The sequence below is a fragment of the Sus scrofa genome, chromosome 16, assembly GCF_000003025.6.
Source record: "Sus scrofa isolate TJ Tabasco breed Duroc chromosome 16, Sscrofa11.1, whole genome shotgun sequence".
NCBI classification, from domain to species: Eukaryota; Metazoa; Chordata; class Mammalia; order Artiodactyla; family Suidae; genus Sus; species Sus scrofa.
Genome location: NC_010458.4, coordinates 561,611 through 587,642, shown reverse-complemented (window position 1 = coordinate 587,642; position 26,032 = coordinate 561,611). Strand labels below are relative to the sequence as shown.

General features: G+C 39.2%; 1 protein-coding gene across 5 annotated transcripts in view; it reads left to right on the top strand.

Moving 5' to 3' along the window:
- The window catches only part of CTNND2 (catenin delta 2), a 1,013,144-nt gene that overhangs the window by 934,131 nt on the left and 52,981 nt on the right, over positions 1–26,032 (top strand). For all 5 annotated transcript variants that reach the window (XM_021076845.1, XM_021076841.1, XM_021076844.1 and 2 more), the window contains one exon: positions 18,801–19,011. In XM_021076845.1, the coding sequence (XP_020932504.1) occupies positions 18,801–19,011 (211 nt within the window). The remainder of the gene's footprint in view (positions 1–18,800; positions 19,012–26,032) is intronic.

Here is a 26,032-nt window from a genome sequence, read left to right as displayed (position 1 = left end):
TCTCTCAGACAGCCTTGATCCCCTTACTGAGCTGAATGCATACTTAAGTTTTTAAAAACAGCAGCAGTTTGGATAAGAAGACTACTCAAACACCAGCCACTTTGCTGGGCTTTAGGGCAACTGATCCATGGAAACTCCATGTCTAATATTTTTCTTCCTTTTTTAATCTTTCTTACAATCTCTTCCATCCACCGTATCTTCCCCCTTTGCTACTAGTGAAATCCCATTACAATAAAGAAACTACCCAAGGACTGTCTAGCTTTTTCTTCATTTCCTAGAATTTTGCAGTATTAAGTGTTGCTTGTAATAAATGTGTCATTACTGGGCTCAGATCTAATATTTAGTTATTTTGACTAAGTGGAATTAGTGGAAATAAACTTTGGTCTGGTTTTGGTCCTTGAGGCCCATTTTTTATCTTCTGTCTTTATATCTAGCTCATCTCTTTTTATTCTTTAGCTTCATGCCTTAACTTTTTTCTATCTATCACCTGGTGGATAATTCATATAATTTGTAATAGCTGTTGACTTTTTTGTAGTATGGCACACAAATACCCTCACTAAAGTTTTAAGCTCATCAAGGTATAAATCCTTTAAGTTTTCATTGTACACACACAGCATAAAGCCTATGAACTACAATATTTTATAAAGAAGTATAAATTGGAATTCTGGATATGTTAGTAATGCCAATAATGTCATATGAAATGTCCACTGTGGTTAATTAATAAAGAAATAGGCAATGATGTATAGTCCAAGTTTTGTTTTGTTTTTTGCTTTTTAGGGCCATACCCGTGGCATACAGAAGTTCCCAGGCTAGGGATTGAAGTGGAGCTACAGCTGCCGGCCTATGTCACAGCCATAGTAACATCAGATCCCTGAACCACTGAGAGAGACCAAGGATCAAACCCACAACCTCATGGATACTAGTTGGATTAGTTTCCACTGCGCCACAACAGGAACTCCCCAAGATATTTTTATAGTTCATAGGAGGAATGTTTTCACAAGTTAGGGAATTTGGAGAAATATCTAAAACACAAACAATTTTTATTAAAATAATTTGACATTATCTAGGGGTTATAATAATGAACCCCAAATTGACACTGGAGTTCTGTCTACTATAAAAATCTAAAAAATGCCACATTTCTTTATTCTGATTAAAAAAAAAAATGGGCAGAAACTTTAAAAAAAAAAACAAAAAACTCTGACTTAGAGATCAAGTTTTTGTGTGGTTTTTTTTGTTTGTTTTTGTTTTTGTTTTTGTTTGTCTTTTCGCCATTTTCCTTGGGCCGCTCCAGCGGCATATGGAGGTTCCCAGGCTAGGGGTCGAATCGGAGCTGTAGCCACCGGCCTACGCCAGAGCCACAGCAACACGGGATCCGAGCCGCGTCTGTGACCTACACAACAGCTCACGGCAACGCCGGATCCTTAACCCACTGAGCAAGGCCAGGGATCGAACCCGCAACCTCATGGTTCCTAGTCAGATTCATTAACCACTGAGCCACCACGGGAACTCCTAGAGATCAAGTTTTATAAATAAAACTATTAAAAATCAATCTCAAAATGAGGACAAATGAAGAGAAGGTTTTTGTTGTCATTGTTGTTGTTTTTAAGAGAAGGTATTTTTGCTGTTGTTATCAAGGACTGTAACAAATCATTTTGTACCTAAGGAAGGAGATCATCTAAGCATAAGGCAGATGGGGATTTTATAAGATCTGGAACAAGTTCAGGCTCTGGCATATAATTTAAGGTCCCATGATGTATGTTAGAAGGTTAAACTGATTGATGATCAAGGCAGCCCCAAGTTGCCTTGAGTTACCTGCAGTCTGAGGTGTTTTGTTTTGTTTTGTTTTGTTTGTCTTTTGTCTTTTTAGGCCAAACTCAGGGCATGTGGAGCTTCCCAGGCTAGGGGTTGAATGGGAGCTGTGGCTGCCAGCCTACACCAGAGCCACAGCAATGCCAGATCTGAGCCGCGTCTGTGACCTACACCATAGCTCATGGCAATGCCAGATCCTTAACCCACTGAATGAGGCCAGGGATTGAACCTGCATCCTCATGGATACCAGTCAGGTTCATTAACCACTGAGCCATGACGGGAATTCCAAGTCTGAGGTTTATTTCAGCTTTAAAGGTGGATCTTTCATGTCCAGGTTTTACATAAGCAAAATCAGACCCTGGGGAACCAGTCAACCAAAGCCAGATAAGACCAGCTGGCACACAAAGCTCAGTTTAGTAATATCAGCTAGAATTCGAATTGCCTAGTGCTTGGTTTGGCTGGTAGGTACTAGGAAGAAAATCAACTTGGACCACATAATTAAGTGAATTTCAGTCAATAAACTTCCTCTGTTCAAGAATCTGCATTGGTGATTCTTCCGTAGGCAGCTCATCGGTTAGTGAAGAAGGTAAAATTATAAGCAAGTAACTATAAATCCTTCTGTGACATTTTTCTCTCTAGTTTATGAAGTCCTCTGTGAACAAAGTACGAAAGTTGGGGGTGAATGTCTGAAATCAGAACAAGACAGATGCACAGGTTCATAGACATTGAGAACAGACTTATGGTTGCCAAGGTGGATGGAGGAGGGAGTAGGATGGACCGGGAGTTTGGGATTAGTAGATGCAAACTCTTCCATTTAGAATTGACGGGCAATGGGGTCCTGCTGTACAGGATAGAACTCTTGGGATAGAACATGATGGGGGAAGATATGAGAAAAATAATGTATATAAATGTGTGACTGGCTTCACTTTGCTGTATAGGAGAAATAAGCACCACATGATAAGTCAACTATTCTTTAATTTAAAAGAAAAAAGATAGATGCATTTTGGAATAAGGTGTATCCTAATAAGGTATAAGAGCAAGTGGCTCCTATCAGCCAATGCCTAAAATATACTACCATGCATTGCAGAGTCAGAGCAATTCTTTTATTTCTGATTCTTGTTAACATCAGATAGAGCTGCTATGAAATCAGGATGTCTTTGATGGTACAGATCTGTGGGTGTTCAGTGACTCATGAGCATAATAACAGGAACAGAAGTCTAGTTGCCCTTACCCAGCAGAACCACCAGGAGAGAGCCTGAAACCCCAGTCCTCTGGGAAGAGAATGGGTATCAGGCACAAAAAGATGTCTCTTTTCAGGTAAATTTGGGAAACTCTAGGTTAAGTTAAATTCACCAAGGGGTTTCATTTTGTCGAACTGCAGAACTGGGGAGAACCGTCACTTTGCTAACATACAGTGTAATTTCCCAAGTTGTTCCAGGGATCTGTCTCAGAGGTAGGTAACAGCAGTAGCAGGATAAATGGGAATGAATTCTCATCAAAGTCAAGTGGGTGCATCTTCTCACATTGCGGAGTCAAATAGCTCATGTAAATTGTCTATTAATTAATCTAAACATAAGGTTAAGAGATGTCGTCCTCTCTTCAGTTTATGTAGATATATTTTTTAAAGATACCATTTATTTATTCATTCTACAGCTCTTTCTTTTTTTCCTTTTATGGCTATACCTGTGGCATATGGAATTTCCTGGGCCAGGGGTCAAATCGGAGCTGCAGCTGGAGGCCTCCACCACAGCCAGCAACTCTGGTTCTGAGCCTCGTGAGCAACTCGTGCTGCAGGTCACTGGAAAGCTGGATCCTAAACTCATGGAGTGAGGCCAGGGATTGAACCCACATCCTCATGGACACTATATCAGGTTCTTAACCCACTGAGCCACAACAGGAACTCCCTCAGTCTGTATTATTGTCAGAAAGGTGGATTACACATTAAGCTAACTAGCTGCAACTGCAGTGAAAGTCTACAGATCGGCTGAATAAATGGGTTAGAGTAGGTGTCGTACAGGTGGTACAGATTTTACCTGTCTTCTGGGAGTGCAAAGAGCTCAGAGGAGGGAATGAGGATGGCTGGTTGGAGAGAGGAGTTTCTAGCCAAAACTCTCACGAAAAGATACCAAAGCCAAAGACAGTCGGCTCTGCAGCCTCACACACATCATTGGTCTCCTGTGTAAACTGGAAGTGGTGCCTGCCTTTCTATACCCATGGGGAGTTACAAAGTAGAAACTTGGGAGTTCCCGTTGTGGCTCAGTGGTTAATGAACCCGACTAGTAACCATGAGGTTTTGTATTCGATCCCTGGCCTCGCTCAGTGGGTTATGGATCCAGCGTTGCCATGAGCTGTGGTGTAGGTTGCAGAGGAAGCTCAGACCCCCATTGGCTGTGGCTGTGGCATAGGCCTGCAGCTACAACTCCGCTTAGACCCCCAGCCTGGGAACTTCCATATGCCGTGGGTGCGGCCCCAAAAGAGAAGATAAATAAATAAATAAAACTCGCAGAGTTCCTGTTGTGGCTCACTGATAACTAACCCGAGTAGTAGCCATGAGGATGCAGGTTTGATCCCTGGCCTCTGTTAGTGGGTTAAGGACCCGATGTTGTGAGCTGTGGTGTAGACCATGTGGTGTAAGCCAGCAGCTGCAGTACTCATTGCACCCTTAGCCCAGGAACTTCCATGTGCCGCAGGTGTGGTTCTAAAAAAAAAAAAAAAAAAAAAAAATAGAAATTGAAATAGATGTGATTTTTCTTGAAAAAATTAAATTACTCTATAATGCAATCTAAAAGTAGTAGCAGAGGAATAAAACCTATAACTGATTCTCTCTTTTTGTGCCCTTTATTGAGACTAATTTTTATTTTGGCAGAGGGGTAGATCAGTTTGAGAAAGTGAGAACATGGCAATGCAGTGTTATAATTCTTCGTTAGGCTGCTTGGATTAATCAATGCCTGACTGGTTTCCCACAGTGCTAATATCAGGCCAGAGGACTGACTTCTGACTTCAGGTTCTACTCCAGGAAACAAACTTTTTTTTTTCTTTTGGTTTTTAGGGCCACAGGTGTGGCATATGGAAGTTCCCAGCTAGGGGTCAAATCAGAGCTTCAGCTGCCTACAACACAGCCATGGCACCACCAGATATGAGCCGCATCTGCCACCTACATCACAGCTCACGGCCACACCAGATCCTTAACCCTCTGAGCCAGGCCAGGAATTGAATCTGAGGCCTCATGGACACTGCGGAGCCACAATGGAATGCCCAGAAGACAAACTTTTCTTACAGATACCAACCTCATCTTACCTTAGATACATTGTTGTCTGAAATTTTCATCCTAGGAGAGTTCTTAGGTTTTTGCTAGATAGCAATCTTTTTTTTTTAATTTTTATTATAGTTGATTTACAATGTTCTGTCACTTTCTGCTGTATAGCAGCTAGATAGCAATCTTGACCTAAAAATAAAAAGCCTTCCTAAGTTTCTCCCCTGAAGCTAGAATCAGTGTTTAAATGTTCTCCTTTACTTATTTTCTACTAAAATGAAGCAATGAATTGAGATGATGATCTTTCTTATAATGCTTAATATTTAATCAAATTATTTAAATCCCACTCAGATATATTATACCAGTTACTTGTATCATTTTCAGTATTTACCTCAAGTCAATTTATTTCTAGTTCAAAAAGGTGCTTTGGCAGACCTCCTGTTAATTAACTGCGGTTTTTTAGAGTGATTCTTATACAAATTAAATGTGCATATCTTCACCCCCTTCCCATTTCTACTCATTATCTTACTTCTTGACACTTCAACGTTGTGAGAATTTCTCAGTCTGATTCAGTGAAATCCTCTGCGTAAGATCTCACGGTGCTGAATTCCTTTTGTCTTCTGAACAGATGGAACAGCTTATTTATTTGGAGGTGATAACTCTTGAAAGAACTGCTGGCCACATACTGCAAACATGGAAGATTTACTTTATTCGATATTATTTCTCTTCCTAGGGTGGAATTCCTATTTGCATCATTTTCTCAGACCAGCTGCTTACCAGTCCTGGCCTGGGAAATAAGTTCGGACACGTGTTAGAAGGCTGTGCTTGTTTTTCAAATTGTCATTATTAGAAGGAAGCATAAAGATCTTTAGTGTTTCTTCCAGAATTTGTCTCAGCCTTTGCCCGCAGCAACCACTGACTCCTTGGCTCCAGTGGATCTCTTTTTATTGGAACTTTCCTTTTCACTCTCTCTTTCCTTCTGTTTAGATAAATTGTTTTTTGTATTTTTTTAAAGAAAAAACTAAAAGATACTTTATTTTTTTTTCCTTTTCTTTCTTTTTTTATTTTCCCACTGTACAGCAAGGGGATCAAGTTATCCTTACATGTATACATTGCAATTACAGTTTTTTCCCCCACCCTTTCTTCTGTTGCAACATGAGTATCTAGACATAGTTCTCAATGCTACTCAGCAGGATCTCCTTGTAAATCTATTCTAAGTTGTGTCTGATAAGCCCAAGCTCCCGATCCCTCCCACTCCCTCCCTCTCCCATCAGGCAGCCACAAGTCTCTTCTCCAAGTCCATGATTTTCTTTTCTGTGGAGATGTTCATTTGTGCTGGATATTAGATTCCAGTTATAAGTGATATCATATGGTATTTGTCTTTGTCTTTCTGGCTCATTTCACTCAGTATGAGAGTCTCTAGTTCCATCCATGTTGCTGCAAATGGCATTATGTCATTCTTTTGTTATGGCTGAGTAGTATTCCATTGTGTATATATATACCACATCTTCCGAATCCAATCATCTGTTGATGGACATTTGGGTTGTTTCCATGTCCTGGCTATTGTGAATAGGGCTGCAATGAACATGCGGGTGCATGTGTCTCTTTTAAGTCGAGTTTTGTCCGGATAGACGCCCAAGAGTGGGATTGCGGGGTCATATGGAAGTTCTATGTATAGATTTCTAAGGTATCTCCAAACTGTTCTCCATAGTGGCTGTACCAGTTGACATTCCCACCAGCAGTGCAGGAGGGTTCCCTTTTCTCCACAGCCCCTCCAGCACTTGTTATTTGTGGATTTATTAATGATGGCCATTCTGACTGGTGTGAGGTGGTATCTCATGGTAGTTTTGATTTGCATTTCTCTTATAATCAGCGATGTTGAGCATTTTTTCTTGTGTTTGCTGGCCATCTGTATATCTTCCTTGGAGAACAGTCTATTCAGGTCTTTTGCCCATTTTTCCATTGATTGATTGGCTTTTTTGCTGTTGGGTTGTATAAGTTGTTTATATATTCTAGAGATTAATCCCTTGTCGGTTGCATCATTTGAAACTATTTTCTCCCATTCTGAAAGTTGTCTTTTTGTTTTCTTTTGGGTTTCCTTTGCTGTGCAAAACCTTGTCAGTTTGATGAGGTCCCATGGGTTTATTTTTGCTCTAATTTCTATTGCTTTGGGAGACTGACCTGAGAAAATATTCATGAGGTTGATGTCAGAGAGTGTTTTGCCTATGTTTTCTTCTAGGAATTTGATGGTGTCCTGTCATATATTTAAGTCTTTCAGCCATTTGGAGTTTATTTTCGTGCCTGGTGTGAGGGTGTGTTCTAGTTTCATGGCTTTGCATGCAGCTCTCCCAGTTTCCCAGCAATGCTTGCTGAATAGACTTTCCTTTTCCCATTTGATGTTCTTGCCTCCCTTGTCAAAGATTAATTGACCATAGGTGTCAGGGTTTATTTCCAGGTTCTCTATTCTGTTCCATTGGTCTGTCTGTCTGCTTTGATACCAGTACCACACTGTTTTGATGACTGTGACTTTGCAATATTTCTTGAAGTCTGGGAGAGTGATGCCCCCTGCTTGGTTTTTGTTTCTCAGGATTGCTTTGGCAATTCTGGGTCTTTTGTGGTTTCATATAAATGTTTGGATTGTTTGTTCTAGTTCTGTGAAAAATGTCATGGGTAATTTGATAGGGATTGCATTGAATCTGGAGATTGCTTTGGGTAGTATGGCCATTTTTACGATATTGATTTTTCCAATCCAGGAACATGGAATATCTTTCCACTTCTTTACATCTTCTTTGATTTCTTTGATTAAAGTTTTATAGTTCTCAGCATATAGGTCCTTTACCTCTTTGGTCAGGTGTATTCTGAGGTATTTGATTTTGTGAGGTGCAATTTTAAAAGGTATCGTATTTTTGTATTCCTTTTCTAATAGTTCATTGCTGGTATACAGAAATGCAACTGACTTCTGAATGTTAATCTTATATCCTGCTACTTTGCTGAATGTATTAATCAGTTCAAGGAGTTTTGGGGTTGAGTCCTTAGGGTTTTCTATGTATAGTATCATGTCATCTGCACTTAGTGACAGTTTTATGTTTAGATAAATTGTTAATCAATTAAAGCAACTAGCCAATACATAAGAGAAAGTTCATTAAAAAAAAAATCAATGCCTCTCCTTAAATATTTATTCTAATCCAGCAGGCACGAAGGGGCAGCTGTAGAGATGAACAGGTCCCATTCCGGGAAAAGGAGGCTGGCAGGATGCAGCCAGAGGGTTGGTGTTGCGGCAACCATTTTCCAACCTAAGAAAGGAAGGTATACGGACATCAAGAAAAATCAGTTTTTACTAAATAAATTGTTGCAAGAGATCCAGACTTGAGAAGAACCAAATTTCCACATTTAAAGTAAAAAAGTACAAATTTCCCGTGGTTTACAAGGTCATATTTAGTCCATTCATGGTAGACAACAGTTTTCTCACAAGGTAATCATACTGTCTGCCACATATCAGCTTTGCAAACATCAGAGATAAAGTTGATTCAGGAGTCAGCAGCTACTGGAAAATTACTCAAAGGCTCATAATAGGGCCTAGGGCTAGAAGGGTGATCCTATAGGTTTTTTGTTTGTTTGTTTGTTTTGCTTTTCTCTTTTTTGATGTGTTGCCTTGGGCTGGTTTCTTATTTTGTTCTGATTTCCTGACTCTGGATTGTGATGAGCACATGATGTTCAAACAGTCAAGGTGGAGACAGAAGAAGCTATTAGTTTTCCTTCTCAGTCCCTTCTGATGCTGAAGTTCTGCTCCTAAGATGCAGATTTAACCACTGGTGCTTGTTTAACCGTTTTCTTATGTGTGGCCATTAATTTGATGGTTAACTAGTTGGACAGACAGGTCTATCAGGCAGTGCGGAGTCATTCACAAAGACTTCTGCACACAGTTATTGAAACCGGACCTAGGTGATAACAAATCTCGACTTAACTTTTGTTTTGTTTGTAGATCCTAGGTCTGCAATTTTGTTTCCATTGTGGGGCAGAAAGATTTTCTTCCCTTTTACCCCATCTACTGAGATCACCCACCCAGCACTGGGCAAGGCATTTCTGCCAGGCTTCACCTCCTTTACCTGGAACTCAGAGATTATTCCATCTCTCTGAACTCCAACTTTTCAGTGCTTCTGGCTACACTGCCTATAAAGCTAGGGTTCCTTCAGCCACACAACACAAGCCAAGCCAGTATCCTAGGAGGATCCTGTAAACATCAGTCCCACATATAAAATCTACTTGTTTTTTAATGAACTTGTCATGCACAATTAAATTATATTTGCCTTTAAATATGACATCCATGGCACAGTCATGGATACAGATTTGGTTTTCTTTTTTTCAGTTATGTTCTAGTAGAACATAATTCTACTAGAACATAAAGGAAGACAGACTCTAGTTCAGTCTTTAAAAATCTGTGATCAAAGAAGGTAAAGAGATTAGTCAAGGCATTTTTATCTTTAACTATTGGTTTAAGCTGTATAGACAGGACCTATATGTTGTCCTATTAACAGAATTATTATTGACTTATCCTGATAGCTTATTATTTTATCTATTTTAAGAATTTTCAAGAGTTTTTTTCTGAATTCTGGATGATGAATTAGAGTAAGATTCCATCTAAAGAATGTTTCATCAAGCTTTTATAAGCATAACCTGTTAAATTAAGCATTAAAGAAAGAGGAGTAGAAGGAGGATTTTATAATAAGCCCAATTCAAAATAGAACATTAACCACAATTAAATTTGTTTCATTTAGTCCAAGTAATTAATTAATCCTTGTTCTCTTGAGCTTGGGTTAGTTCGATGTCTGGATTCTCAAAGTGAATGAGTTCTGGAACCCTGACTCATTGGTACTGTGAGAGATGTTCCTTTGTTGAGAAGATATTGCCTTTACCAAAAGGCTAGTTTCTGTTGTATCAAGCATTAACAGTACCTGTTAGAGTTTTTGGATCCGGCGTTTTTGATGTTTGTTCCAACAGACCCAATTACTGATCTGTGGCTCTGATGGGATCTTTAGGAGAGTGTGAGAGAAAACCAGAAACCACTTGATGATGATGAGGCTGAATTGCTCTGATTATTTACTCATCACAACCAATACTGTTAAACTTGAGACAAGGTTAGTGTTATAAGAAGTCAATCAGTGACTGCCATTATAGTAAGTATAGATTACAGACATTCAGGGCACTGAAAACTCTGCAGGATATTTTCATTTATCCCATAAAGAATGTATTAGGATTCCCACCAACTGAAAGGCTCTTTTAAACCTAGGAATCTTTCTTTTAAAAACTTGTCAGTCATTATTGTGCTATTCTTTGACAAGAAAGAAAGCATGCTTCCAACCAGACTGAAAGGTTCACAACTGCTAAAGCTTCATTGTAAGACTTGTCATCATTAAGTGGAGATTGAGTTTCTTTTTTTCTTTTTCATTTGCTAGGTCTTTTTTTTTTTTCTGAAGCCTTGATAAACAGGACAGCTCTTTCAATAGCAATAAAATAAATAAAAACACACATAATGCCAAACGTACCTAATTATTTCTAGCATCCCTTATTTCATAAATTGATGAAGAAAATCTTTGATGTTACCCAGCAGCAGTCTGAGAAATGTCAGAGATGGTTTAGATATAAAAGACATTTTCTTAAAGGTTTATTAGTTTGACTATGGAGTGTAGATGTGGAGAAGGCAATTTCAAAAAGAGCTATCAGGAGACACAAGATATAAATTCTTAGTGCCTCTAAAGACAGAAAATAACTGCAAGTTGGCTCAGAATTTCCCCATGTAAACAAGCATTTAAACTTTTTCAATAACCACATAATACCATCTTGAATGCCTTACCTCTTTGGTCTGAAAGCCACAGAAACCAGTTTTAAAAGAGGTGTTTTTGCATGTATTTTCTCTCTCTTCATTATAAACTTTATATTAGGTGTCCTAATATAAGTGGCAGGTTTTTATAAAACATTAAGTTTTAAACATTTCCAAAAAGAGAAAGGAAAGAGAAAAAGGAGCTAGCCACCCTGTAGAAGGAACTGTGAATACCTACAGAGCATTGTTGAGGACTAACAATTTTCCTTTGGCAAAGGAGGGAAAGGCTCTTTTTACATTTGCCCTATAGACGCACAATCACATGGAGATCAGTGCCTCACTTTTACATCTTCAACCACTGATCAAAGTAAATTCAGAGTGGGGAGGAAATGGTGGGAAGGAAACACCAGGAATCTGTCCTCCCCCCGCCATCCCACCCACCCCACCCCCCGCCCCCGCACAGATAGCAATCTCACTGGCAGAATCTGTCCACTGTAACTATTTGGAACTCTACTTCTAATGAAGGCTTGCAACTGTTAGGGGAAAGTTTGGATGGTACATTCTACTTAATTTTGCTCATTGTCAGCTCTTAGCACAATAGCAGCTACCCATTTCTCACCCTAGCCCTTGCCAGGCAGGTATACATGTGTTCATGGAGCAGCTTATATGCAGTGGGTGGGAACTAGGATGGGCAATAAAAACTCTGACCTCCAAATATTGGGGGTCTGTGTTTGGATTGTGCTACTGGTCATGGAGTTGCAGACACAGAGGCAGCCATTGTTGCACACCCCCCAGTTGTTGAAAACCCCTCACCCTTTAGCTGAGGTGACATGCAGGGAACTTAAAGGGTTCGTACTCTTCCATTCTTCTCCATTGTTCTCTTTTATCCTTTTGGGGAGCTGTACATTAAATACTAGGATATTCAGAAGCAAATGCATGCATGGAGGAAGTCAGAAAGTCACCATGTATGCCCAGGGAAAGGCATGGGTTCAAAATAGACTTGAGAACACCTTAAGTGTACACCTCAGCATGCAGACATCCCACAGCAATTAAAAACAAAAACCAGGGAGTTCTTACTGTGTCTCAGTGAGTTAAAAACCTGACTGGTATCCATGAATATGAGGATTCAATCCCTGGACTCACTCAGTGGGTTAAGTGTCCGGCATTGGTGTGAGCTGGTTGCAGAGGCTCAGATCCCAAGTTAGCATGGCTGTGGTGTAGGCAGGCAGCTGCAGCTCCAATTCGACCATACCCTTCCACATGCGCAGGTGTGGCCCTAAAAAGAAGAAAAAGAAAAGAAAAGAAAAAAAAACAACAGTAAACCCACTAAAGGAAAAGAATCTGATTTCAGGCATTGCTACATTATTAGATTCCAATGTCCAGTTTTCAACAACAAAATCACAGTGGACACAAAGAAATAGGAAAGTATGACCCATACCAAGGAAAAAAATAAACCTACCAAAACTGCCCCTGAGAAAGAGCAAATGGCAGAACTGCTAGACAGAGACTTTAAAAAGCTGTCAAAGATATTCAAAGAACTAAAAGAAAACATGGAGAAAGTCAAGCAAATGATACATGAGTAAAACATAAATATCATTAAAAAGATTAAAAAACTTAAAAGGTAACAAAAAAGAAATTCTAGAACAGAAAATTACACTGCTTGCAATGAAACATTTATTAATGGGATGCAATGGCATATTGGAGCAGGCAGAAGAATCAGTGAAGTTGAAAATAGGGCAATTAAAATCGAGTCTGAGGACCAGAAAGGAAAAAACTGAAGAAGTGAATAGAGCCTAAGGAATCGCTGTCAAGGTCACGGTCAGGAAAATCACATACTGAAAGCCCCAGGAAAAGAAGAGAGAGAGATGAAGGGGCAGAGAGATTATTTGAAGAAATAATGCCTGAAGACATTCCAAATTTAATGAAAGACGTGAATATAAACAAATTCAACAAACTTCAAGTAGGATAAACCAAAGAGACCCACACTGAGACACATAGTCACACTGTCCAAAGACAGAGTGAATTTTGAAAACAGCAAAAGAAGAGTGACTTATCAATCACAAGGGATTCTCAATAAGATAGAAGCAGAAGTCTCATCAGAAACTTTGGAGGCCAGAAAGCAATGGGCTGTATTTACAAAGTGCTAAAGAAGAAAAACTGCCAACCAAGAATCCTGTATTTGGCCAAAAGTTCTTTCACAAATTAAGAAGCAATCTAGACATTCCCAGATAAACAAAAACTGGGGGAGTTTGTTATCATTAGACCTGCCCTGCAAGTAAAGGCAATCCTGCAGTTTGACATAAAGGACACTAACTAGAAGTCATATTCAAGAAACAGAGATCTCAATAAAGATAAATACATGGGTGATTATAAAAGCTAATATTATTGTAACGACAGTTTGTCACCACTTTTTTGTCTTTTACATGTTTCAAGAGAATAATGCATTTTTAAAAACGATTAGTCGGAGTTCCCGTCATGGCGCAGTAGTTAATGAATCCAACTAGGAACCATGAGGTTGCGGGTTCGATCCCTGCCCTTGCTCAGTGGGTTAACGATCCGGCGTTGCCATGAGCTGTGGTGTAGGTTGCAGACGCGGCTGGGATCCTGCGTTGCTGTGGCTCTGGCGTGGGCTGGCAGCTACAGCTCCAATTAGACCCTTAGCCTGGGAACCTCCATATGCCACAGAAGCGGCCAAGAAATGGCAAAAAGACAAAAAAAAAAAAAAAAATTAGTCTATGGAGTTTCTGTTGTGGCTCAGTGGGTTAAGAACCCAACTAGTACCCATGAGGATGTGGGTTCAATCCCTGGCCTCACTTAGTGGGTTAAGAATCTGGGATTGCCTTGAGCTGTGGTGAAGTTCACAGATGTGGCTCAGATCTGGTGTTGCTGTGGTTGTAGCATAGGCCAGCAGCTGCAGCTCTGATTTGACCCCTAGCTCCAGAAACTTCCACATGCCGAGGGTGCAGCCCTAAAAAGAAAAAAAAAAAAATATATATATATATATATATATATTTATATTTATATACTCGTCTAAAAGCTAGATTATTGTACCTTTGGCTTAAAACTCCACATTTTATTTTTTAGATACTTTAATAGACTGAAGCATTAAAAAATTATTATTTTATGTTTTGGGGCACAACATATAAAGAATATAGATTTGTGACGTCCATAATTGAAAAGAATGGGGATGGAGCTATAAACAAGCAGAGTTTTTGTATGTTATAAAAGTTAGGTATAAATTTATATTAGAATGTTAAAACTTTAGGATAGTAAATGTAATCCATGTGGTAACCAGATAAAATAGTTACAAAATATACCCAAAAAGGAAATGAAAAGGAAGTTAGAACATTTCACTGCCCAAAAAATTCAAAAACAAAAGACAGTAGTTAATGTAGAAAATGAGATCTTAAAAAGCTACAAGGCATGTAGAAAACAAATAACAAAATAACACCAGTAAGTCCCTCTTTACAATAATTATTTTAAATGTAAAGGGATTAAACTCTTCACTTAAAAGACAGAGATCGTCAGAGTAGAAAAAAATAAAACGTGGTCCAGTTGTGTGCTGTCTACAAGAGACTCGTTTTGGATCCAGAGGCACAAAGACTGAAAGAGAAAAGGATGTTTGTACACCTCCGTTCGTAGTGGCATTATTTGCAATCACTGAAATAAGGAAGCAACCCAAGTATCCACCAACAGATGAATTGATAAGCAAAATGTGGTATGTGCATACAATGGACAATCATTCAGACTTTTTTTAAAAAGGAAATTCTGATATATTCTACAACGTGGATGAAGCTTAAAGACATAATGCTGAACAAAGTAAAGATACACTGTATGGTTCCACTTATATAAGATACTTAGAGTCATCAAGGACATAGAGACATAAAGTAGAATGTTGGTTGTTAAGGGATGGTGAGTTATTATTTAATAGCTTAAAAGAGTTTCTGGAGATACATAGTGGTGATGGTTGCATAAAAATATGAATTTACTCAATATTCCTGAACAGTACACTTAAAAATGGGTTAAAAGTACATTTTTATCATGTGTATTTTATAACAATAAAAAATTAATTTAGAGCATCTCCGCAAAAACTCACAGGTCCGTTTTAGCACCTCTGGAAATGGGGAGGCCAAAGAGGTACTAAGACCTCATAGACAAAGGAGTTGTAATGTTCCTGGGCTACGGCTGTTTGCCATTTCAGCTGACTTTTTTTAAGTTTTATTGCGCATAGTCAATTTACAAATTTGTTATAATTTCTGCTGTACAACCAGATGACCCAATCATATACAAACACAAATCCATTCTCTTTCAGATTCTTTTCCCACGTAGATTATCACAGAATATTGGGTAGAATTCTCTGTGCTATACAGCAGGTCCCTTTTGACTAATCATTCCATATACGTCAGCATGCATGTACCAGCATCTTTTCTCTAAATTTGGTTTGAGAGATCTGAGTTTACAGTGGTGCATCACAAAGACCAGCTATACAGAGATCTCTGTCAATGATCCAAAGTGGTATGCAGTCAGTTTAGGAAGGGTCTCAAGAGCACAGGCGGTCAGACCATAAAACCACTACTCAATATTGCTGCCACCAATGGGGAAACCAAGTGGTAGAGCACAAATCAATACCAAAAGTAGGCTTAGTCCTGAAATAAATATGTTATAAACAAACCACACAGAAACAGGCGCAGTCAGCAAGAGTAAGGCTCTGTTACCCCATGGTGAAATTCCACCAGCTCTTTTATGTATAGGATCTTGGCAGGAATGCCCTTCTGGGGCAACACAGTTTGTTAGGTCCCTGAGTCCATCTATGATACCCCCACCTGCCCAGTAATTCTCATCAGAAGACTCCAAAAAGGAACATAATGAGAAAATAGTTTTTACTTGCAATTTACAAACACTGGGACACACATAGGGAGGAAGCATAGCCACGGTACAAGTTTGAAGTTAGTCTATCACTGATAGAAACAGTAGGGTTACATATATATATATATATATATATATATATATATATATGATTGTAATACATCCAGTCATCTTCTCATATCATTATTGCAAAACCCCAAGATAAAGTTACTTTCACTAAAGACTAAGTAACTTAGAAGAAATGGCCTGAAGTTTCATTTCTATTGAGAATTTGAGCACGACAGAGTGACCTTTTTGTTGATGGTGGGGGCGGAGTTGTGTTTGTTTTGTTTTGATCTCAGGGAGCATCTGTCTTTATCTCAACAAGCAACGTGCTTTTCTTTTGTAATGTGTGATAGTGGATAAGGGAAAGCACATTTGTGCCAAATGGAGGCAGGGCAAGGTGTTCATTTTGTTTTCGCAGACCTAAGTGTCTTTTGAACCTGATGACCTACTTGTTTCTCCCGTGGTATTATGCTGCATGATTCTCCCATATGCGTGTTTTTCTTTGTGTGGAAAAATAAAATAGAAATCCAACTGGTCCATTTTTATTAAGCTTTAGAATCCTCTTAGCTTTTACTACCTACCTCATTGTCTCAGCTAGAAGCATCTGAATCCTCTTTCCCTGCAGTCCCACCAATGTTTCACTGGATTCCAAGCCTCATCTGAAGACTCTCCATCATGGCTGCTGTCCCATCCCTGATTCCCTCAGGACCAGCTCTTTGTAGTCACAAAGTCCTTGGTTTTGTCCTGAAATATCATAGCCACCTACTAGATAGTGTCATCAGTATGAGTCACTCTATGATGTTTTGTCTGGGTCATGTTATTTTCTTATTTTCAAGTCTCAGCAATTCATTCTAAGACAGAAAGCACTCCCCTAACTCCTGGTAGGATCAACTACAGGTTGAGGACCATACTATATGATCTCCTCTGCACCCACATAGCCTCCCCAAGCACCACTGAGCCCCTAGTGCCTTCATGTCTCTGTGCCTATATGTGTATGGTGGTGACTCCTGCTCTTTTCCATGTTGTAAAGAACATGGAAAATGATAGCACTTGCACAGCACACTGGGGCAAATCGAAGAGGCTGTTCCAGGGGAAGTGGTAGTTCCTGCTACCTGAACATGATAGGGGTACCATGTTTCTCATTCAGGGCTCATGAGTTTAGAAATTGTGCAGCATGAAAATTGTGTGGCATTATTTTTTAGAGGATGATAACAAAAAGTTTTAAAAAATGTTCTAGCCAAATCCTCTCCATCCTATCCTTTTTGCTTTCTACCTTGTTGATATCCGTGGTCACAAAACCTATCTTCCATGTTTATTCAGGAGTGGGAATGGCCCTGTATGCACAATGGCTGTTTCCTTCCTCCATAACTTCCCTGATGAAAGACAAGAACCTGCTCATCTCCTCCCTTCTATGGATTCAGTTTTGTCAGATAGTGCTTTGTGGGGGTTAAAGTCTCCAGCATCCTGAGCTCCAAAAAAACTAAACTCTTAGAGTTGAGTGTCATTTAATGATAAGTAGATAAACAAGTTGCTCAGAGGACTACCCATGGCCAAAGGATCTTCTCCAACCTGTTTTTTAAGTGCTGCCATTGGAAAATAAATATGCTGCATTTGAGGATATTCAGGCAAATCATTTTTGTCACACACTTCTCAGCTGTCATCAATTAAATGAAGGCACTTTCCTATTTCGGTAATTTAGACATCAGCATTTTGGGGGGAGTCTAAACTAAAATAAGCCACCTCTAAACATAGGATAAGAGCAGATACCAAAATTACAAAGGCCTATGTTTTATTTATGACTGCCTGGAATAAAGATATCATTGCCTCCTCCCATGGGATTCCATTTCCTGCCCCTAAGCACCACATGCCAGAAAATTAAAGAGCAAAATAAGTTACCCTTTAGGGACTGGTACAGAGGAAAAATATCTCAAATGGCTTTTAGGAGCTACCTAAATATGTCTAATTGGGGGATTGGAGACAAGGAAGGAATTTAACTTCGGACACATGCCATCTCCACCCCCAAAATTTAAGAATAGGCAGCTTTGCCATAGGCACTCCTTTACTTAGTTCCAGAAGTAAATTAATGGAACAGAATTGGGAGCTGCAGGTGGGGTGAATTCATTGTCTTACAGGGTTATTGGCAATGCCTAAATTGCTTTGTAAACTGAAAGTACTCCATAAAGATGTCATTATAAGTACCTCTGTCATCAGGAGTACCATGGCAAATAATGATAAAGTGAATTAAGAAAGCCAAGTTGTATTTTATTTCTTCCCTACAAAAAGTAAAACATGTCAAGTTAGTAGATGCTATATGGTAGAACCATTCAGTAAAATCCCATCAGAGAGGAAAACAGATTATCCAGTTACCCTAGTTCAAAGGACGTCTCGTTTTATATATTATTGATAAAGCTTCTCTCCCCTGCTTTAAATGTTTCTCTTTGTTTATAGGGCCCAGAATTCAGGCATCATCTATTTGATCATGTCCTCCACGGTTTTGTGGTTTGACTGTTATTAGTTCAATAATACAGGTCCCAACATAGCTCCCATCAAGGCATTTTTGAGGTTATGTTGGAATTACTACATGTTTTCCTGATGTCTGTGAATAGCAGGCAGGAACCCATTGATAGCTAACTTCTATTGAGTCCTGAGTCCAGGGTCATCACTGTGTTAAATGCTTCCCACACATTTACTTATTTAATCTTTACAACAATCTTCTAAGGTAGGTACCATTATTCTTGCTTTACAGTTTAAAAAGCTGAAGCTTGTCCAGAGAATCCCTTCCGTATCCACCTAAAACCAAAAGTCCATTCATTCACCATGAGGCAATAATGTTTTCTCCATGTATGTGTCCATATTTACCTCATACAGAATATTTGATGACGGGAATAGACAGCATTGCATTCATGTGGCCTCTTGTGTTCCCTTTTTCACCCCAGTCCCCTTTCTCCCTCTGTCCTCTTTCTTTGTTGTGACCTCATTTCAACTCTTCCCTTTATTTTTTTTCCAAAGGCAAATACGCCATGCGAGACCTGGTCCACCGGCTTCCAGGTGGGAACAACAGCAACAATGCAGCGAGCAAGGCCATGTCAGATGACACGGTGACAGCCGTCTGCTGCACCCTGCATGAAGTGATCACCAAGAACATGGAGAACGCCAAGGCCTTACGGGATGCTGGCGGCATCGAGAAGTTGGTCGGCATTTCCAAAAGCAAAGGAGACAAGTAAGTCAGACGGTGACTTCGTATCACGTACAATTGGTATTGGTGGAGTTGTTCTAAGTGTGCTCGACGTCCCTTGGTTGTGGGCAACACTACCAAATGTCACTGGAAAGCCTTGGTGTCTTATATTCATTCATGACTTGGTGACTGCTGGGATGTTGGTAAGATAGACGTGACAACTCAGCGTCCAATCTAGTGACTAACATGTTCCTTCAATATGGAAGAGACAATCCAGATACATGAAGGTATTTCACGGTGGTTGTTCCTCTGGTCACAAGTCCAGATGTTGATGATTCATCCACATCTTTTTGTTCTTGCCTCTTCACTTCTGTATGGAAAGTCAGGGAAAGATGGGGAATAAAATAGATTGTGACTGAGTCAGAGAGAATTCAGTGCTAATCCAGCACCCACCCTTACCAGCTGTGCGTCTGAGGCAAATTGTTCAATTTAACCAGTCAGTGTGCTCATACTTTCCAATCTAAAACTGAAGGGAAGGATGTCATAAAATACTTCCTTGAAGAAGGAATAAACAAGTCTTAAAGACTGAATAGAAATTTCCCAGGCAGGGGGGCTGATGACAAGGAAGGAGGGCTTTAATGCTGATGGAGTAAAGAGAGGTAAGGCTCATGTCAAAGTAACCACACCACCACAAATAGGAATGTTCCCAGTTTGATTTAAGAATCAATGTTATCTTACTCTATGCAACCAAAACTTATCTTCACAAGCCAGTATGTCAGTATATCAGCGAGCTGTCAATTATACAAAAACATTCACTAACCTTAATTAAATTTTGCCTGTTGGAAGTCCCTCAATGTAATCAAATAAGATTAAAAGGGTAAACCTTTTGTTATCATGGGTCTACTTCTTGACTTCCCTACCCCTGCATTCCTTTACATCCAAGTGCTAAATATTTTTTTCTTTTGTTATTAAATGCTATGAAGGATGCACTTGGAGAGTTTTTGGAAATTCTCTCATTTCATTCAGGTTATTACTATTGCATAATAAAAGAAGTTTCAGGGCTTGTGCTTAAGCACCAGGAGACCTCCAAATAGGTTCAATCAACAATTCAGTATTAGGATTTGAATACTCTTCTCTATCAAATAGAGAAGCCCCACGGGACTTGTGTAATGAATGTGCAAAGTAGATGGTTGGCCTGAATTATACCTTATAATATTGTACTTACAATAAAATACTCTTCTACATAGGTGGGAAGCCGCATGGTTTTCTTTTTTAAATGGCTTCAGTAGACATTTGGAATCTAATTGAAATGCTTACCTATCCCAAGCTTTAAGAGTTTTAAAATGTTATGCTTTTCTTAAGCAAACATACAGTAAAACCATAGTCCACAAAAACATTCTGATATGTTTGTTGAAGTCATAAGACATTTAAAGAATAAAGCATTTTCTCTGAATTGTACGACTGTAGAGCTTTGGGAGGTAGTTATCAATTATTGATTCCTTCCGTCCCTACTACAATAAGCATAACTAAATGAGCCTTAAGGAGAAAAGATGCTTTCATCAGTTCTACAGCCAAAGAAAATTATTTGGTGGAACTAATTAAAAACTCATATGAGGAAGCCTCCTATGAAATGGTGTATATCCACATTACCAATCCAGAAAATGGTCCTGTTAGGTCTGGTCCCATCTGGATTATTATTAATGGGAAGTTTCTTTTCACAACAGATAATCTCATAAAGTCCTTTAAATTGACTTGAAAATTTCTTTATGGAATAGTTACTTGTTTAATGTCCTTTTTTTTTTTCATCTTTTTTCCCCAATGTTGGCTGTCTGGATTATGAATTTAATAAGAAGTGTTGAATTTGTTTGAGTCTAGCGTCTTCCCAGTTATAGTTCTCCTGATCAGTCAGCCTCATCCATTCTTTTATGAGGTTTCTCTCTTTTTTATATAACGACTAATTTGGGGTTCAAAACAAGATTTTTATAACTGGAGATATCCTTCTCTTTCACTTTCACCTATACTTCGATGTGATTATTGCTTCTCGCTGCTCCTAAAACAAAATGAATCCAGAAGAACTGCTCGGGATCTTAGCACTGAAGTTCCCATTTTCACTGGATTCTGTCATGATACCAGGCACTGAGATTCCCGTGGCCTTCTAGACATGTTTTAATAAAATAGAAATGCTCCTTTGAAAATAGAATTTTTGGAACTGGGGATTATTTAGTCATTGGAGAAGGGAAGAATATCAGTTTGCTCTAATCACTTTGTAAAACACTTGCCAACTTGCCCTCCCCCCAAAATTATTCAAACTTTTAATCTGAGATAGCATGAGAAAACACAGACGAAAAAACTTATGTAGCTCTGATTCTCCAGTTTATGTATTTACATGTTTTCTTTCTATATATACACAAGCTAAAATGTGCTATGATACAAATGAGTTAGACTGGCATGTTGCCACTCACAGTCTGTTTGAACTACACCACTCACTGCATCTTGCCAGTAAAACCACTGGAACTGTTATTCTGGATCCTACTGCTGGAATGGCCATGTGGAACACCCACAACAAATCTCACACAACTGAAATTCTCAGTTATCCCTAATTTGACAACTCTAGCGAAGATCAGACATCGTGTAGTCATTAATGACTCTTACAGGAGTCTTATTCTTACCACGTTTGAAGTCTTAATAACTTATTTTTTTCACATCATTTTAAACACCCATTATGGACATTCTGTCATGTCCATCTCTTTCAAAAGTACATTTGTGTTTTTTCAGATTTTAACACTTATATAGGAAATAGTGTCATTGTATTTTGGATGTGTCATTGTATTTTGTCATAAAACAGAAAAGCCATTAATAGTCTCACTTGTTACTTGCCAGTAAGGAACTGTGTATTGTGGCTGAGGTTATCATTACTTATCACATTAAAAGTACTCAATTGTTCAAGTCCTTCACTCAACAGTTATAGTTTTTCAAGTAGACCTTGCATAGGACTGGTCTAGTGGATGAAACAAAATTAAAATCTGAAAAGAAAGCAATGTTTCTTTGACCTTCATAAGTTTGTATAACACTGTGATGTATCGGCATTTTAATTGAGAGGTTAAAAGCTATTATTCATTATATATTCAGTCTCTTTCTATTTTGTAACTAAGCCAGAAGTAGAAAAAAATTACACCATCTGAGAAATTTTTGCATACTAAATATGTTTCAACTACATTATCACTACCTGAATATTAATATATGTTCCTCTAGAGTTGCTTGACTTTTGTCACAGACGTATATCTAGCTAGCAGTGATAAAATACAGCAAAACAAAGCATTTGGTCTTTGTTCAGCATTGATTATATGAGAATAATATTAGAGGATAATTGCAATCGCAGAGGTTCTCCCCACAGAGCCTACTTCAAGCTCCCCAGCACCAGGAAGACCAGCCTTCACATGGGAGAGCTGGAGAGCTGTAGGAAACAGAGATTCTTGCTTTTAAAAGGTTCTCGCAAATTCTTGCACACCCCAAGACCAGCACAGAGACAGTAATTTGAAAAGAGCCTGGGTCAGACCTTCTTGCTGATCTTAGGGATCCTCTCCAAGAGGTAAGAGGCAACTGAGACTCCCTCTAGGGATAGAAACGCTAGCAGCAGGCATTTTAGGAAGCTCCTTCTACCATGAGGATACTGGTGCTACCAAGTGCCACCTTGGTGTCCTCATTCTAGTCTGTTAGTGCCAGATGTTTACCTGCCCCCAGCCAATCAGCTCCAGTCCCAGCCCTGCCTGCCAGTGAGCCAGGAGCCATTACACAACGCAGGGCCTGATAGCCAGCCAGGCCAGAGGGCCAGCCCACCTAGTAGTGCACCCATAGTAGTCAGCCCCACCACAGAAGAGGGGCCCACCAAGCCCACAAAGTGGGTGCCTCTAGAGCATATACCTCTGGTGGCCAGAGGAGGATGTGCCACTGGCCCCATGAGGACATCTCCTCCATAATGCCACTTCTCTAAGTTCAGGAAATATAACAGACCTACTTGATACACAGAAGTAAAAACAGAGACTTAAGCAAAGTGAGGTGACAGAAGACTATGTTCCAAATAAAGCAACAAGACAAAACCCCAGGAGAAGGATTAAGCCGAGAAAAGCACTGTACTGAATAAAGAGTTCAAGGTGATGATTATGAAGATGCATAGGAGAAGACTGCGTGGATGAGCACAGCAAGAAGTTTAACAAAGGATTGGAAAATATAAAGAAGGACAAAAGAATACTGAAAAATACAATAATTGAAATAAAAGTATGCTAGAAAGAATCAGTAATAGATTAGATGATACAGAGAAATGGATCAGCAAACTGGAAGACAGGGTGGACAAAATCAACCAAGCTGAACAGAAGAAATTTTAAAAATTATGATGAAGATACCTTTGGGATAGTTTAAACATACTAATATTCACATTGTAGGATTCAGAAAGAAAAGAGTTAAAGGACAGATCACTTATTTGAAGGGATAACAGCTGAAAACTTCTCCAACCTGGAAAAGGATCAGACATCTAGGTCCAGAAAGTACAGAGAGTCCCAAACAAGATGAACTCAAAGAGGTCCTCACCAAGACACATTGTAATTAAGATGGCGAAAATGAAAGCAGCAAAGGAAAAGCAACTAATTACATACAAGGGAACTCCCATGAGACTCTCAGCTGACTTTCCCCCAGAAATTTTGCAGGCTAGAAGAGAGTGGCATATATATTCAAAGCAGTGAAAGCAAAAAAACTTCTATAACAAAGAATACTCTACCCACCAAGTCTATCATTTTGCAGACAAACAAAAGCTAAAAGAATTCAGTTCCGTTAAACCAGCTCTACAAGAAATGCTTGGGTTTTTTTTGTTTTTTCTAGGGCCACACCCACGGCATATGGTGGTTCCCAGGCTAGGGGTCTAATCGAAACTGTAGCACCAGCCTACGTGAGAGTCAATGCAATGTCTGCGACCTACACCACAGCTCACAGAAACGCCGGATCCTTAATCCACTGATCGAGGCCAGGGATTGAACCCGCAACTTCATGATTCCTAGTTGGATTCATTAACCACTGAGCTACAATGGGAACTCCAAGAAATGTTAACAAGACTTCTCTACGTGGAAAAGATCACAGCTAGAAACATGAACATTGCCAAAGAAGAATGCCCATTGGTAAAGACAAATATTCAGTAGTAGGTAAACCACTGATAAAGCCAGTCAGAATGTTATAAAACAAAAGCAGTAAAAATCATCATAATAAGTAGTTAAGGGATACACAAAGCAAGAAAAGATAGAAAATATTAAGTCAAAAAATATGAAATGTGGAGGAGGGAGATTCAGATGGCGGAGGGGGAGAATATTGGCCTCCCCTTCCTCTAAAAAATGCATCAAAACATCAACATATGGAGCATCTCTTTCCAAAAACAACCTGGAGACTGGTAGAAAGGCTCTTCTACAACCAAGTCTGAAAAGAAAGATACACACCAAGTCTGGTAGGAAGGGAGGAGGTATGATTGGGTCAGGATCTGTGTCCCTAGCAGGGAACACAGAAGAGAAGGGAGCTACCACGGCCTGGGTATTCTCCCTGGGGAATGAGGGGTTCGAGCCACATATGGGGCACCCAGTCCTGGGATCTGACATTGGGAAGACAGGTCCCCTTAGCTGTTTCTAACACTGGTATGAAGGCTGTAAGAAACTGTGACTTGGGCATATATCCAGACAAAACTATAATTTTAAAAAGTCCATGCACTCCATGTTCACAATAGCCAAGACAAGGAAACAATATAAATGTCCATCAACAGATGAATGGATTAAGAAGATGTGGTACATATGTACAATGGAATATACTCCACCATAAAAAAGAACAAAATAATGCCATTTACACCAACATGGATGCAACTAAAAATTCTCATACTAAATGAAGTTAAGTCAGAAATAGGCAAATGCCATATAATATCATTAATATCATTGATATTTGCAATCTAAAATACGGCACAAACAAACTTCTCTCCAAAATAGAAACAGACTCACAGACGTAGAGAACAGACTTGTGGTTGCCAAGAGGGAGGGAGGAAGGAGTGATAGACTGGGTGCTAGTTTGGGGCTAGCAGATGCAAACTATTTAGAGTGGATAAACAATATGGTCCTACACTATAGCACAGGGAACTATAACCAATCTTCCGAGATAGGCCATGATGGAAAACAATATTTAAAAAGAATGTGTGTACATATATTACTGAGCCATGTTGCTGTACAGCAGAAATTGGCACATTGTACATCAACTATACTTTAATAACATTTATAATTTAGAAATATCATTTTTTTCTGAAAAGAAGGAATAAAGGCAGGAAGGAAGAAAGGAAAGAAGGGCAGGAAGGAAGAGAGAAAGAAACTGGGACTCCACTTGTGAGGAATGAAAACAAACTTGCTTACCCCTGGGAACAGCTCAGAAGAAGCAGACTGAAAACTGTCTGGGGCTCTAGCAGATTTCCCAAGACCACGCCAGTCCACAACGAGCACCTGCTCCAGCACCTCTTGTTCTGGCACCTCTCTCCACTGGCATGGAGGCCACCTTTGCCAAGGCACAAAAACAGATACATAGATCAATGGAACATGATAGAAAGCTCCAAAATATACCCACACATTTATAGTCAAGTTATATATAACTAAGGAGGCAAGAATATACAATGGAGAAAAGTCAGTCTCTTCAAAAAGCAGTGCTAGGAAAACTGGACAGCTCCATGTAAAAGAATGAAATTAGAATGTCCTCTAACATCATACATAAAATTAAACTCAAGATGGATTAAAGACTTAAGTGAAAGACCAGAAATCTTAACCTCCTAGATGAAAATATGGGTAGGATACTCTTTGACATAAGTTGTAGCAATATTTTCAGGGGTCCATCGCCTCAGGAAAGGACACAAAAGCAAAAATAAACAAATGGGACCTAATTAAACTTGAAAGCTTTTGCCCAGCAAAGGTAACCATCTTCAAAACAAAAAGACAGTCTACTAAATGGGAGAAAATATTATAACCAATAAGGGGTTAATATCCAAAATATATAATCAGTTCAC